The 17,018-nt window shown below is 39.3% G+C and overlaps 1 protein-coding gene across 1 annotated transcript in view; it reads right to left on the bottom strand.

The window, feature by feature from the left end:
* Positions 1–17,018, bottom strand: part of ETNK1 (ethanolamine kinase 1) — a 58,716-nt gene that overhangs the window by 8,739 nt on the left and 32,959 nt on the right. Inside the window, exons 5-7 of the mRNA XM_074937714.1 lie at positions 9,499–9,582; positions 4,849–5,009; positions 144–217 (exon numbers count right to left, since the gene is read on the bottom strand). Of these exons, the coding sequence (XP_074793815.1) occupies positions 144–217; positions 4,849–5,009; positions 9,499–9,582 (319 nt within the window). The remainder of the gene's footprint in view (positions 1–143; positions 218–4,848; positions 5,010–9,498; positions 9,583–17,018) is intronic.

Genomic DNA, 17,018 nt, shown 5'->3' with positions numbered 1-17,018 from the left:
GTGTACGGTCATCTCTGGAGCATCCTGCTTGAGCATATTAACAACAAAACAGGATCAGTTCACTCAGACCTAGTGTAGTTCTGAAAGTCAGGATTTCAATGGAGGAAATAGATTAGTTATTTATAGATAGTACAGTCACTTACCCTAGAAAATCAAAGTCAATGGTGGAATATTTGGCTTGAATCAGAGCCCACAATCCCCAAAAGAAATGAGAGGCCTAAAGAGAAAATAATTGGTGAAAGATTATTAGCTAAATGTTCTGTAAAGCAAGTATATGTTAAAAGGAATGAGCAAAATGGCTTGTTTGAAGGACTATTCTATAAGTACACCAAAAAAAAAAAAAAAAAAGCCAAAAATGTTATTTTATAATTAAAGATTTTGTTCTAAAATGTAAGTTTTCTGACACCAGATACCAGCAAGTGTTATAAACCCGAATGCTGTCAATTAGATGTGTAGAAAAAACACCGTGACATGGGAATCACTTTCTAGAAAGGGTCTTGTTCAATAGCGTTAACAAATGACCTATGCTTCAGTTTGATAAAGAGAATTGCAGCAATGTATAACCACTACAAATCTACATACTTGTTTGATTGTGTTTCAGATATTAGATACTATTTGGCACCAGTATGCCTCACTTTCCAGTGCTGCTAATGGGACTAACCACTTAAAACTCAGCATTTCCATAAGTTTCAAATCTGTTCTGACCCCACTTCCTGTTAAAGTTTAGATAAGCAGTTTGTAAGCATATGTTCAATGTCAGACTGAAGCTATGGATTACATGAATTATACGGTTGCTAATGTGTTTTAATAAACTTTGAAACTTGTGCGTTGTGGCCATCAGATTCACAATCCCCTTGTGAAAGATGCATATGATTTCTGGACCACCCATGTTGCAAGTGATACTTCATACCTCTATTTATGTTCTGTAAATAAAAGCTTACAATAATGACCTAAATTGTTTCCTGAAGCATCCACATAATCCAAGTATTGTACTTAAGTTCCTTCACTAAGGCTGTACAGTGTGAGTGCACATCTGAAAATCTCAAAGCATAGGCATGCTAACATCTCACTAATGCAGTTTTGATCTATTTGTCTAATGGTAGCAGTTTGGCGTTTTACACTAATACTCATTAATTCTAGTTCCTGTTTTTTCTAACGTGACCCCACACTTTAATGACGTCTAGTCAACATTAAAGGAACCCTTATTTTTTAAATTTTACAGTATTTGTACAACATGTGTGGTCTACAGATCAGTCTTAAGCTGTTCAATAACCAAAAACTCCCCCCACATTAATATGAACAAAGTTCAGAGCTCATGAAAAAGATGGTTACTCACCTTTGTAACTGTTGTTCTTCGAGATGTGTTGCTCATATCCATTCCAAATAGGTGTGTGCGTGCCGCGTGCATGATCGTCGCAAGATTTTTACCCCAGCAACACTCGGTGGGTTGGCTGAGGCGCCCCCTGGAGTGGTGCCTTCATGGCGCCAGATATATGTCCCAGCTGACCCAGCGCCCCCTCAGTTCCTTCTTGCCGGCTACTCCGACAGAGGGGAAGGAGGGGCGGTTTGGAATGGATAAGAGCAAAACATCTCGAAGAACAACAGTTACAAAGGTGAGTAACCGTCTTTTCTTCTTCGAGTGCTTGCTTATATCGATTCCAGTTAGGTGACTCCCAAGCCTTACCTAGGTGGTGGGGACACCAGCCAAGTCACAGCACGCGCAGATGCATGATGTGATCCAGGACGAAATGCGCTGGGAGGAGACCAGAAGGCCCTTCATCTGGTCTGCCACAGCAACTAACAGCTGCAATGTTTTCCTGAAAGTTTTTGTTCGCTCGACGTAGAAGGCAAGGGCCCTGCGAATGTCCAGGGAGTGCAGCTGTTGTTCCCGTCAAGAGGTGTGCAGCTTTGGGTAGAAGACGGGGAGGAAGATGTCCTGGTTGAGATGGAAGGCAGACACCACCTTAGGGAGTAAGGCCGGGTGGGGTCGCAGCTGTACCTTGTCCTTATGGAACACCGTATATGGCGGTTCCAATGTGAGTGCCCTGAGCTCAGACGCACGCCTCGCCAAAGTAATAGCTACAAGGAAGGCTGTCTTCCAGGAAAGGTACAGGAGCGAGCAGATGGCCACCGGCTCGAACGGGGCAGCCATGAGTTTGGGGAGGACCAGGTTAAGATCCCACATAGGGACCGGTTGTCGAATTTGTGGCAACAGGCGCTCCAACCCCTTGAGAAATCTGCTGACCATGGGATTGGAGAAGACTGAACGCCCGTTTTCGCCCAGGTGGAAAGCCAAAATAGCTGCCAGGTGCACTCTGATGGATATTGCCACGCCCTTGATAGGTACTGACGCCTGTAGAGGGGCCGTATGACTCTGAGCACACGAGCAGGAAAAACACTTCCACTTGGCTAAGTACGTGGACCTGGTAGAGGGCTTCCTGCTACCCAAAAGGACCTGCTGTACCAAGCGAGAGCAGCACAGCTCAGATTGAGTTAGCTATGCAACATCCACACTGTGAGGTGGAGAGATTGCAGCTCGGAATGACAGAGTCGTCCGTGGTCCTGAGTGATCAGGTCTGGCCACAGCGGGAGTGGAATGGGAGTGTCCACCGAGAGCTCTAAGAGAGTGGTATACCAGTGCTGCCTGGGCCACGCTGGGGCGACCAAAATCAGACAAGTTCTGTCCCTGTGCAGCTTGAGCAGGACCCTGTGGACTAGCAGGAATGGAGGGAAGGCGTAGCACAGGTGATCCTTCCACTGTATGAGGAAGGCGTCTGACAGGGAACACGGAGAGTGTCCTTGTAGAGAGCAGAACACTTGGCATTTCGGATTCTCGTGAGAGGCGGATAGGTCTACCGGGGAAAGCCCCACTTCAGGAAGACAGAGTGGTACTAAGAGGGAAAGCTAGGGAGAGTGGAGATCAGCTACGCTGCACTCCACAGTTCCAACGACTGTCACAGGTGGTAAGAAGAAACTGAGGGGGCACTGGGTCGGCTGGGGCATATATCCGGCGCCATGAAGGCGCCGCTCCAGGGGGTGCCTCAGCCAACCCACCGAGTGTTGATGGGGTAAAAATCTTCCAACGATTGTGCATGCGGTGTGCACCTAATTGGAATCAATATGAGCAAGCACTCAAAGAACAATGCTATATAGTCTGAAAAAGACTTATATAGCTGCAAATCTAGCTTTACTCATTTAAGTAGATGGGACAGCTGAATATAATTACCACAGCTGGTACTAACAGCACTAACAACAAATGAGCAGTATTTTCTAATAAAGACTCTTCTAGTGGATTATCCTCTTGGAAAGCCAACCAAAATTCCTCACTGTAACTACCAGCCTTTGCCAGAAAATTGGAGAAGCCATGGATAGATTAGTCAGATGTATATGGGCCAAAAAGTCAGAGAGAGTACTGGAATCATAAGGCCATACTAGCTGCCCAGAGTTGCACATCCACTGGCATACCAGGCATTACAGCTACACTCGTAAAGACTTTATTTTAGCCTAAGTAAACGCAGGCTAAGAGGCACTGCTGCCATGACACCTCATGCTGTGATCTCCTATACAGAGCACGAACAAGCCTGGACAATTCTTAAATTAGCCCAGAGATAATTTAGAGCTTTAAGAAGTGGTGTTGGGAAGTCAGTTCTAAGCAATATTCCAGCACTGTGATAGCAGATACAGCTTTTCAGAGGCAAATCAGTGAAAGGAGAGGAAGGAAGGACGAGCATCTAGGACCAGAGAGCCCAACGTTCAGCTTCTTGCTGTACATCAGGACACGAGTGTCCTACCTACAGTCTTCAAAGTATGTTTGATGCAAAGAACTTTAGCGTTACTTTTATTTTTCAAACACAGAATTTTCGTCTTTGACAAATTTTATTTACTGTCAAGTCCTATATACATACACTTATGCTACCAAACAAACAAAAATATCAACATCAAACTCTTAAGGCAAAGCCACATTAACTTTCCTCAACTCAACATTTACAAATCAGAGTGCTAAATTTATAGAAAATCCAAAACTGATGTTGATTGAAGTCAGTCACCCTGTGTTGATCCACAAAACTATCAAGCTAAACCATAATGCTATTTAGAAAATGTCTATGGAAGGGACACACTTACTGCTCCAGATACATGTTACACGGTTCAATATTCTATTACTCAGATTCTTTGGTTCTCCAATTAAAAATAATCTAGGATAAGGCTCATTTCACTACATATGGGGTCAGTTCAAATCCTGACATCTATTCCTTACTACCAAAGCCAGGAGGACTAGGTGCCAGTCCACCTTTATTGGCCAATATGAAAGAGCCCTCCATGACTTAGGTTCTCTTTCAGACTGAGAAATCTTTCAATCAAATTGACTTTACTTACACTATTGCTTGAGGGAAGCTATATCCTATGAACAACAGTTGCTCCTCCACCGAAGAGGGTTAAACAGAGGAGTGGAAGGAAAATCTGCAGTGAACTTAAACGTGTTGCTTCTAGATGATGGATTCTAGTTGGCTTTACCTTGTCACAAAGGCCCTGCCCTATGGAATAAAGCCACTAAAGGTATTCAGATAGTAAAGGCCTAGCAGTGAGTCCATTTACTTTCCAAAGATCTACACTGAGTTAGACTAACACATAAACAAATAGAAATTGAACAATATTCATTGCATAATGGTTTCCATCAGAATATTAGGAAAAGCTGACACTTCAAAAAATATCGTATTAAAGATTTCTGGCAGGTATTGCATAATTTAAGACTGCAAGTTCCTTGGAACAGGGAACTCAGTTTTATTTGGCTGGAAAGCAGTAAGCATACCCGGGGTGCTGTATATATATTAATAATCTTGAGAAACTTACCAATGCAAATTGATTGACTTGCACATACAGTACTTCTACCTCTTTCTCAGTAACATCTGTACCGAAACCTTTATATTCCTTGTAGGCCTCAAGGTAAGATCTCAGCCACTGCTCTTGTAATTCTCTATCTGGATAAAGGCTGTAGTCTACCTCACTCACGCCTTCAAAAACAAAAAACAAACAAAACAAACAAAAAGAATTAACATTTATTTATAAGTCAGATGTTTGACTTCACATTTATAAATGACCTATACTTTTAAGAAACTTTGCAAATGTGTACCATATGCAAACTAAGTATGAACAGATTCAGATACTCATATCAATGCATACCCCTCAAACCCAAATAAAAAAAACAAAAGAGGACACTAACATTATGAAAGATTCTGTGCTTAAATATTTGACCATTGCTAGCATACATGTATATCTGTGGTCTGGTAAAATCTGAACATCAGCAAGGTACAATTTTATGGGGAAAGTCCCGTGAAAATAAAGCATCTGTATTATGAATTTTTTTCCCAGAATCTTCCCAGGGAAATTCAAAGAGGGCTGTACGTTCTAGTGAAAGAAGAAAATAGATTTGCATGCAATCTGAATCCTTGTTACAAAACATGAGACATTCAGGTATACTTATATTTCATCACGAACTGAGCTACTGTTTCAGAAAGAAGTGTATTCCTTACACAAAAGGAACCCACTCAACCACAACCCTATTCCCTTTCCTTCCCACTCTTTAGAACTGTGAAGTTTCGTTTGACTCCATTGTCTAACCCTTATCATCATCCTTGATCCAAGTTTTCCTCTCTGCATATCATAAATCTGCCTCCATCAAACCCTACAATTTTGCCTTGTATACCACTTCCTCTGTCCCCTTGACTAAGTCCCCTTCTCAAGTCCAATCTCTGGAATTTGCATTCTGCATGTGGTAAAAATATAATCTTCTGTATATAGGAATGACAACACAACCCTCTTCCATTTCAGGATTCAGTTCAAACCTTTTTAAAGCCCTCCTTGGATTTGTTCCTGTAAAGTTCCTGACCTTTGTCAATCTCTGCTCACCCAGCATTAGCCCTTTGCAATATTTACTCACTGGTGGTAGAAAATGGTTCTCTGCATTTTCTACCATGTGTTAAAAATGTCTCCCTACAGCACCTCATCACTTGAAATCTTGTCTATACCACTTCAAAAACAACAGAGGGCAAGATTAACTCTAAAGTGTTTGGGGGACAATTTGTATAAAATGCGCAACAAAACAAATTGTACAAACAGGTTCCAAAGAGTAAGCTACATTGTCATCAAGGAATTAAGAATTTTGAAAGTTAATTACCATGACCACTTTAGAAGTACACAACTTGGAAAACACTATGACAATAGACCAAGCAGGGTGGATAAAAAAAAAATCAATGATTTAAATAAAGAAAGAAAGAAATATTTAAAAAAATCTGATTTTTTTTTTATAAAATGCTTTTGGAGCAAATACCTATTTAAAGGTGGTTTTAATTAAGATACATTATAGCTCAAAGATATCTCATCATGGAATAGGGATTATAAATTCTAATTCTCTAGTATGAGACAATATATTCATGTAATGTTTAAGAAAAGTTTTGTAAATGAGTTCCAATATTTCATGGATTAGAGACCCAATTTTATGGGGTTCCACAGACTTCTGTATAGAAAGACTAACCTAAATAATCTATCTACCCAATGGGACTCAGTGCTCAGTCTAGAAGATACCATCAGAGATGCTTAGTTTTGCAGTTCTCAAGCTGTGGATTTGTCTCTTCAGAGGTAACATGCTTGTTAACAGCAAAAATGTTTTTAAATAAATAAATAATATATAGAGATGAGAAATAAAAGACCTCAACTCTATTGTCCCTCTGCAAATTTGTGTACACAGAGTCAATACCTTACCGCTCTCTAAAAGTGCAAAGTTTCAAAAAGTCCAGTGAATAGAAGATTGTTGGGGGAGGAATAGATCTGGACAAGGAGAAGAAGTCTGGAGATAAATGTGAGATGCAAGGGACAATTGTTTTGTTAAAATATGATATGTTTGCTGTTGAAGAAAAAAATCCAGAATACTTAAAGTTGTTATTTTAATTAAATAAAACAATTTAAATGTCTGTCTGGTGATGTTCTCCTCCTAATACATACAGCATGGCAAGAAAATCCTCCAAATATTAATGATTAACCTGTTGAATTTGAGATAGTTCACCTCCCAATGACTTCATAAATATCTGCTTCAATTACCATTGGTAAACGAAATAACCAAACAATCATTCATTTTCTGATATCGCTGTAAAACTCACCTGAAAAGTTTTCAAAATAAATCACTGTTTAAAAATGTATAGTGTGTACCTTCTAAAAATGAAACCTACATCCATCTCTGAGTTGTGAAGAATATGTATTAAGGTTATAACAACCAAAAACAATGCACTTTTCTGTAGAAAACCATGATTAAATCGAGTCTTTCTGACTAGTGATTTAAATCATGATTTAAATCAAATCCACCCTGAGATCAAGATTATTTAAACTTGTACTGCATTTACATTGCTGTACTGTAATCATCATGATGGTGGAATTCCCACTGTAACCCCATTCCCAAAGTAAATAGCATACAGGTAAGGTATGTCAGGCACTCCTATTTAAACTCTCCAAGACAAGAGTAGAGGGACATTCAAGACTTGACTAGATAAGCCACTTTTTGAGCAAGTATAGTCTTTCCTATGTTCCTAAACCTTAACTTCTCCCTATCAAACACAAATCTGCACATTAGCCTTGATTCTTGTTCTGCTCTTTTCAGTTTGTCAAAAATCAAGTCAAAGCCAAGTCTCAACTGCAAGTTGTGCAAGGAATCACAAGACTGCCATTTGGTGGTAGAGGTTATTATATATGAATGCCACTGTGAATTTTCCACACTTTATCTGCACTGGGAGGAAAGGAGCATCAGTGCCCCTATGATATTGTTTTTAATACCACAGAGAAAGGATGATCTCTCAGTTAAGGCAGAGGTCAGGAAGTTGGGAGTTGTAGGTCTATTTTTGACTCTGCCACACTTCTTGCATGACCCTGGCAAAGTCACAGCCTTCCCACATCTTAGGCTCTGTCTATACTACACAACTTTTAGCAACATGGCTTTGCCGCCACAGCCATGCCGCTAAAAGTCATTGCATTGTAGCCACTGTTTGTCGGCTCTCCTGACGACAAAAAACTTCTATCCCCAACGAGTGGCGTTTGCGTTGTAGGCAGGAAAGCGCTCCTGCCAACAATGCGCTGTTCACACTGGCACTTGTCGCGGCAAAACTTTTGTCTTGGGGGTGAGGGGGGAAATCACCTCTGAAAGACAAAAGTTTTGTCGTTCAATTGCCAGCATAGACATAGCTTAAGTTCCCACAACTGCAAAGTAGGGACATAACTAGCCCACCCCACAGAGATTTTAAATTGAATTCATTAGTGACTGTAATACATTTTAATGACACTTTCCTAGGGTGCCCAGGACTGTGAGTCACCTTCTTATCTCCTTGCCACCAGTGAGAACAAGATTTGCTTGTGCTCCCTGACCTCACCACTCTGTTAGGAACCCAAAATATTTCCTCAGGCTATGCCAGCCCTTACTTTGCCTTGCAGGTTACCAAAGGTGTACCCCAGCTCCCAAGCTCCACTGAAAGAGTCCCTCTGTAGTATCCAGCCCTTATCACAGAACACTCACAGAAATTACCAGCTAAGATGTCCCCAAAGGATCAGTGTGCACACAGGTTGACTGGTACAACTCAGGATCAGATTCTTTATAAAATCACAGAACTGAGATATAGGCATAGTGAAACCATCATAAATGTATTATCAAAGACTAAAATTTGAGAGGTAAGGATAACAAGTGGAAACAGAAACGGTTACATATAAAACAAAGTATAACACGCTTCTTACTAGACTAAACTTAACTTTAATAGGCTAACCATCTATCTAAAAGCAATCTTATCTCACCCAAAAGCTATCTTGCAGCATTTCCAACCAGGACAAGTTGGGATCCTGTTTTCACTAACATAACTGCTCTGCCCGATTAATTCCTCAAGTACAGGATAACAGGGTTCTCTCCCTGACCCCCGTTATATTCCAATAAACCTTTAAAGTGTGCCCCTAGACAAAGCTCTTTTTCCCATGCTGTTCCTCTATTTTTCTTAAATCTCACAAGCCTCCATATGCATTTAGCTCAGACTGGTGATTGTGGATAAGACAATACTCAATTTACATTTCAAAAGACAGATGGATAAACATCTAAGGTCTGGTAAGAAATCAGTTTCTCACGTCTCCTGGGGAGTAACACCTTGCTATAAACTATAAGAGCATATTTTCAGTATACAGACGTATCAGTACATACATTTCACACAATATGTGACCAGCAAGATCCTGACTTTCATTTGAGATCTTATGTGACAATACTTAGGGATAAATGCTATAAAAACAATGTGTTACGTGTAGTGAGTTTGACAGGCCTATGGGAGTTGCTATTACAGAACAATGAAGCCTTTGCCAGTTGGCACTGAGGGGTTTATTAGGGTCACAGTTTTGCGATCCTCTGATGAAAGGCACTATATAAAAGAACAAAAGATTCATTGTTTTATTACCAATTAACTTTTAAATGGGCAATTCATTTCTTACCTGCAAACTCATTGAAATGATTTCCAATATCATAAGCCAGGTAGTTGTATCCCGAGTACTCATAATCAATGAATTGTACATCACCTATATGAGACACAAACATGAAAACGTAAGAATCCATAACAAACAAACCAATGCCCTAATTCAATGCTGTCCCTAGACATCTGCCAACATTTCAGTCTCACTGTTTGTGCCCATTTGCATGCACTCTTGAGACACTCCAGGGTAAGGCTGTGAATTTTATGGCATGAGCTTCACTTGACAGAAGATATACAATCTGATCAACAGCTTGCTTCAGTATTTTACTATGTAATTTAGAATCAAAATAGCTATTTCAGGTTTCCATTTCTACCACAAGAGGGCATCAGTTACCTTAGAAACTCAGATTCCGTTCTAATGATAAATACTATATAAAAAGACTCCTTTAGTTCTAACAGTAGCTAGAAATACAGATTACCTGTCCATCTTTTTAGCTAGCAGAGTTATAGGTATAAGTAATCCAAACTACTTTCTTGACAAACAAGTAGTGCAACCTGACTACAGAATACACGAAGCGCACAGAGTCATTTTTCGCAAGACAGCGTTTCCCCAATTATTCAACAATCTTCTGGTTTTGATGATGGCGTTATGAATTTAGTGTTATTTCAAGCAATGGCATGCCATGTTTGAATACCCGTCTCAAAAACAAAGTGCCTGCAGATATTAAGTAACAGAAGCCTTACAGCATAAAGTACGCATGGACAAAAGCAGTAGTGCTACCCCAAATGCTCCCTTTTTGCTTAATGGCTTTTTACAACAAGTTTATCTGGCCAACTGGGAGGGCAGTTATGGGAAGTGCATCACGTCCAGATAGTATGGCCTTTGAGTCTCCTCTGGAAAATCCATTCCCCGGCAATAGTCACACGGACACCTGGAAGTCAGGTTTTAATATAAGCTAGACAGGATTGCTACGGCTCTTGCAGTCTCAGAAAAAAACACACTATCAACTACTATAATTGTCTGAGTGCAGGTGGTATATATTTCTGACTACTCAATAGTACCCACCTCAAACGTGTTCAGATTTCAATTTTGTATTTCTCCATATTGAGCTTTAACAACTACTAATGGTCATTCAATTAAACTATATTCTTGAAATATGCTGTAACTATTAAACTCCTTCCAAGCTGCCTGATTGTTCCTCTGTAGGTATCTAGTTGTGCTGTCTTTCTACAAGTTTACCCTTGCTAAATGGCTGTACTACAAATTTCAGACTCTGAAGTAATGATTTTAATCCATATTAAGCCATAATAATGAAGCAAATAATCTTACAATTACTAATGCTGACTATTCTCTCTTGAAGCCAAAACTAAAAGTTGAATCCTTGAGCAAATTTAACACTAATCTTAAATTAGAAAAATATTTTAAGTTTGATCTGAATTATAACCTTTTAGGAGATATGGGGACATATTTTAACCCAACTACATTGCAGCTGTTACTTTCTTAAAAGACTGAAAGAATTTAAAACTGGACAAGTTAAAATGTGTTATAAGTGTCCATGAGCATGCATCCCTCAAGTTACCTTCTGCACAGAGTGCTTTGGTAGTTTTTTTTTAGAAACAGCATGCAGCAGCAAGTATTTAAGATTTCAGTCAGTGCCATTACACATGTTGCCACCCCTGCCACATATTTATTTATTCAATTGTATAAAATGTGTCAATAAGCACCCATCCTATAGTCTAGGCACCTATCCCATAAAATTAACAGACAATAAATATAAGACGACTACTTAAATATTTACCAGCCTCCCAACCCTCACCTCATGCTTCCCTCCACCGGGGGTGGGGGGGTAGGGAGAAGGAGAAGTGGGCTTTGCAACCTGCTTGGAAGGTTAACAAATATGTTCTCAGTCAGACCAACCCAGGGAAGTGACTAAAGCAGAGCACCCTTCACAGAGAACACCCAGCCAGCAGTGCATGATAAGAGGTTCTCATGACTTAAAAGCTGTTAAAACTATTGAAAGCACTGGAAATTGATTTTACAAGGGCTGCAGTCCAAGATCTCATAGCAAAGTCACAGCTTAATTGGAGTTTTCAGAGTGACAAGTCCATGAAATAAATAACGTTTCTTGCTGGTTCCTTAATAGTGCTGTAGATTTAAGCACATATAACCTCTAAAGCTCATCTGTTAAATATAAACCAATTAAAATGCACAGCCCAACCCTGGTTAATGTTTGTTTTGTCATATGATCGAACTAGCCCGTACCAATTCCAATCATTTAAACTCTCTTGTATTCAGGATTTTGCATATAAAGCAGAAAAAAATGGCAGGTAAAAAGCCTGCTTGCAAAATATCAACTTAAGACATACTTTAAAAAGTGTTTTTAATCCAAATTTTATCTCAGACTGCAGTGCCATTATTTTGATTATAGCTAGCCTTTATTTAAAAATGTTATTGCCAGTTACAGTTAACGGTTTATAAAATAAGAATATGAAGCTAACAAGATACAGATGAGGCTGTTACCAGGCTCTGTGCTCTCCTTTGGGGGAGGTGCACGTGAACAATTGATGCGATAAACCTCCAGTCAGTGCGTTTAAGTAGCACGGTGCACGCCGCCACATGGCAGCAACAATGGCATACCTAATCTGTAGCAGATGAAGAAAATTTGGCACACTCACATTTGAAATGACACAAAACTTTAAAAAGAAAAGTTCTGCATTTTACTGCTCTCCTTTTTCAGACCCATTCTACAGTGGAACTCAACCTTAAATTTAATTTTTGCAACAAATATTAAGGTTAAAGATGCACAGTTCCCTTCAATTCTGTGTCAAGAAAGTATGGACAGACAGAATCACTTCATTAATTTTTATTATAACATTTTGCTCTAAAATAAGGCAGGTGATAAAGAGAAAGTGAACTGACTTGTATGATGTTATCATTGTACTCTTTAGATTAATTTATGTTTAAAATTATAGGAATACACTCTAAGAATTAGTAAAGATGAATTCATCCAGAAGAGCAACTAGTTTCCAGTATGATGAACTCTGAGCTACTAGCAGTGTATTAGTCTTTTAGATTGGGATTTTTAAAATGTCTAAGTCTACTCCCGTTGACTTCAATAGGAACAGCTAGGCCAATGCTGACTATTACTAAAAACTTCTCCCTAAAACAGAAATCCAATACATGAAGTACACTTGTGGACTGTACAACCTATTAAAGTGTTATACCCTAATTGTGTACTATTGTCCACTGTGGAGTTCATCCAGATAGAAGATATTTCAAATTGAAGCATACAGTACTTAAACTCTCAAAATCTCCAACACTCTATATCCAAAAGGCAATTAGATGTATTGTATCAAAGCTTTAATGCTGAAGGCTACATACTATTTCACTGTTCATATAAAAATGAATGTATGATCTGCAGTGTGCATGTCATTTTATGTTTCATGCATATAAAATTGTTTTTATTAACTGAAATCAGAGGTTGGGTGATCCACAGGGGATTTGCTGACAGTCTTCAAAGAGCTGACAGTCAAGAAATGATGACGCTCCTTTTTCTAGCAGCTCTTTATTGCACTATAGACAGTTCAACAAACTTTTCTACTCCCCTGTTATAAGCCACTGCTGTATGAATATTGTGTAATCATGAACAGGAGAAGAGAGGACTTGTGATAGTAAATGTGAACGGAGGTGGCCTGCAAGATAATCTCTTTACTAAGAGCGAGCGGTACAACGAAAAGGTTTGAGAAAGCCTGAACTAAACAAAACTGAATGTAGCAGGGTGTATCACCTTGCTGTGACGAGAGCGTCACTACAAAACCCGCACCACAAAACAGATACCATCTCCGGGACACACACTAAAATATGTTCACCCAAAGTGGTTTTGGTTTTTTTTAAGTAGAACACTTAACTCGGGCACCTAGTTACAGTGACCTGATTTCTAGAAGTGCTGAGTAACAACCGTCAATGGAATCTGTTAAGTGGTCAGCACTTTTCAAAAGTCAGGCCGCTTATGTAGGTGCCTAATGTTAAGCTATTTTAAAAAATATTTGCCACGATTAAGAAAAGTGAGGAGTAACTGAAGATATTCTAGAAGTGTTGGAAAGAAATCTGATGCAGACAAGCATTAGTAATAAGGTATCTGAGCATACTGGGAGAGTCCAGAAGAGACTTTGGAAACTCCTGCTCAAATTTTATTACAAAAAAAAAAAAAAAAAAAAAAAGGGCAAGAGCATCAGGACAAAAGGGCTATAAATAAATGCCTTCCAACTGTCAGTTACTTAAATTTAAAACCATAGTTCACACATCAAAATATATTCAAGGGCAAGAAATGAAGTGAAACTGTGAGCTATTTCTTTCAGAGAACAAGTCTTCTAGGCAATTATAAATCTGTTATGTAAGGTAACACTATTGAAAATTTTCATATCCGGAGCGATTAAAGCAGACATTAACAAAGCAGCAAGAGGCAAATTTCTCTGAGCCACAGTGTGAACAAATTCAATCCATCAAATGAGTGATGCACTCCATTTAACCATGCTAGAGTTCCACATTTATTTCAGTCTCTCTTTGGAAAGAGGGTTAGATGTTCAGGTTTAAGAATTCTTAAAGCCATCGGTGACAAAGTATGTTTTTTCTGCATGTATATATGTCAATCTTTTTTTAATGTTTAGCAAGTTTTAAAACTCTGTGTAAACTGGAAATTAAGTATGGTCTTTGAAAGAGTGGAGTTAAAAAGTTGGGATAAACCAGAGGTGGGCAAACTATGGCCTGAGGGCCACATTCGGCCCACGGGGCCCTCCTGCCCGGCCCCTGAGGTCCTGGCCTGGGAAGCTAGCCCCCAGCCCCTCCCCTGCTGTTGATGAGGGCAGGGTTCCCAGGGGGGCAGTCAGGAAGGAGAGTGGGGTTGGATGGGGTGGCGGGGGGGCAACCAGAGGACAGACAGCACAGGAGGATGGATGGGGAAGGAATCCTGGGGGGGCCGTCAGGGGGCTGGATGGGGCAGGAGTCCTTGGGGGACCGTCACGTGGGTGAAAAGCGGGAGGGGGTTGGATATGGGGTGGGGGCCGGCCCACGCTTGGCTGTTTGGGGAGGCACAGCCTCCCCTAACCAGGCCTCCGTACAATTTCGGAAAGCCGATGCGGTTCTCAGTCCAAAAAGTTTGCCTGCCTCTGGGATAAACAATAGTGGGCCAATCTACTCTGAGAGCGCTAGTGTAAACTGACTACCTGTGGTTTTTTAAATAGTATGTTGATTACACTTAGCCTAAGCATGACTAGACAACATGCTGATGAAAGTGCTACAAACACCAATGGTGAATTATGGATTCTGTTTGTGCTGGTTAAGACCCAGCCTCTTTAGAGAGCAGATCAAGGCAAGATTGAAAGAACTGATACGAATACTGCTGCATAATCAAAACTTTTAGCTAGCTTCCTATATTTAGGCCAGTAACAACTCCAGAAAGTGAACTGCATCTTTAAGATTGTTCTTTGTGCTCTTATTAAAGCAGCTTCAAAGAAGAATTCATTGGAAGCTGATACTTAATTTTTTAAGAGTACTTTTTTTTAAAAGGATCTTGATTTGGCTGAACATACTTGATATGATTCATGTTTATTTGCAGTTAAAGTTAAAGCTGAGTTTCCACTTCAAAAATAAAGATGAAGTTCCTCCTTCTAAGACTGTACTATGTAACATGGGTTTATAAAGTTTTGCACTGTAAAAGTGTACAGTACAAAATACACAGCTTTCACAATATACAAAAACTCATTTTTCAGATGGCATTGAGGTTTGGTTACTATAAGAATAGTACCTGTTGTATCTCGGTATTGCAGAGTTCTTACAACAACGTACATGATGTGCTGCAATATTCAAGCATGTAAGCTTTAATGGACACAGTCTTGCTATGGCATATACTTTCAAATCGTTTCTCATTCAGTTATTTACAACCAGCTCTAAGCCTAAGTGCTTTACATTCAGATTCCTCCCTCCGCCCCACCTTGTCCCCAAACACTAAACACTCACACACTGGTTATTGTAGGTTTGCTCATAAGTGATGCACTGCTGGCATTGTTTTTTTCCTCCACTCTGTTTATAAAAAAGAGAAGCATATAGCATTTGTTTTCAAAGTGGGAATGTTAAGCTTATCAACCGTGATAGTGAACATTTAACTGAATTATTGTTTTTGTTTAAGCACTTTACACTAAAACATGGTTCTATTATGAAAAGTGACTAAAAATAGCATCCTTTCTCAGTAGGTCTGATCTGTGTATTCAGAACAAGATCTGTTGACTTTAGTGACAAAAATAATTTTTTACCCCCTTTTTAATTCCTAGTAGCACTGCAGAGTCAACAACTGAAGTTTTTTTCCCCTTTCAAAAACATCAACAGAATTGCTTACTAACTCCTACTCAATAGTTAGAACTGTGCAAACCCATTAAAATTAACAGAATTGCATGGGCATGCAAGAGCATAAACTGGAAAGTGATGGTGCTGCAAAGGTGTCGTTGATGGCTACTTTGGCCTGCAGAACATATAGCACTAGTATTTTATGTGCAAGAAGGAAAGACTTAACTCAGAAGAGAGGTTGCATATCTATGGATTGCAGCTAAAAGATCTCTTTTTATTTGTACATGTCGAAGGAGCACAGTTGATGTAGAAATGATGTACACAGCCACTTTTCAAATCAGGAGCAACTTCAATATTTGTTTTGTATCAAATTGTATGCAAGTTGTAAGGCACATAAACTAAGACGTGAGGCCTCAATTACTGCTGAATGTCTGATAGAGAACACCTTAAATGCTGTTCACGTTCATTTTAATGACTTCAAACAAACATGTTGGCTTTAGTGGTAAGCTAATTGTCATTCAAGTGATAAGTTACAAGATAATATTAAATTACTCAGACAAATCTGAAATTAAATACTTCTCAATAAAGAGAAAGTCTTCACTATCTCAATTGTAAGCTTCCCTACAACCACGAACATGCTTCTACAAAATTAACTTATTACTTTCAGTTCAGCTCACAGACATCTGGGGATTTGGGAGGGGGATGTGGAAAATTGAGGTACTAGTCTCGTTAAAGCATTTTTCTGCACCATAATATCCCCGTTTTCAATGTCCCAAATTTACTGTTGGTTCACCATGTTTGCCTGTTGAATGTATCATTTAGTAACCGAACCTCAAACCACTAAACAACCAAACCTTAAAAGGAATTAAGATTTTCTATGAGAACTTTTGATAGTCCTAGTTTTTTGGTTTTGTTTTTAAATACAAGGATTCCTTTCAAGAGTTCAAATATTTACAACATCTGAAAATAATGAACAAAGATTTGATTTGCCATTTCCAAGATAAGCCTACTGCCTACCTCTGAATTAAAAAATAATATTTACAAAAATATCTTCAACATTAAGATGCCTATATACCTCATATTCAGGATATAAACTGAGCCACTGAAAGTAGCATAAGTATCATTATGACACTACACCCTGGGAACTCCTCCTTGGCACCAATGTATCTGACAAATCAGAATCATATATCGATAATACAACG

This window comes from Natator depressus, chromosome 1 (assembly GCF_965152275.1).
Source record: "Natator depressus isolate rNatDep1 chromosome 1, rNatDep2.hap1, whole genome shotgun sequence".
Classification (NCBI taxonomy): domain Eukaryota; kingdom Metazoa; phylum Chordata; order Testudines; family Cheloniidae; genus Natator; species Natator depressus.
Note: the sequence above shows the minus strand (reverse complement) of the source record. Positions and strands in the feature narration are given on the sequence as shown.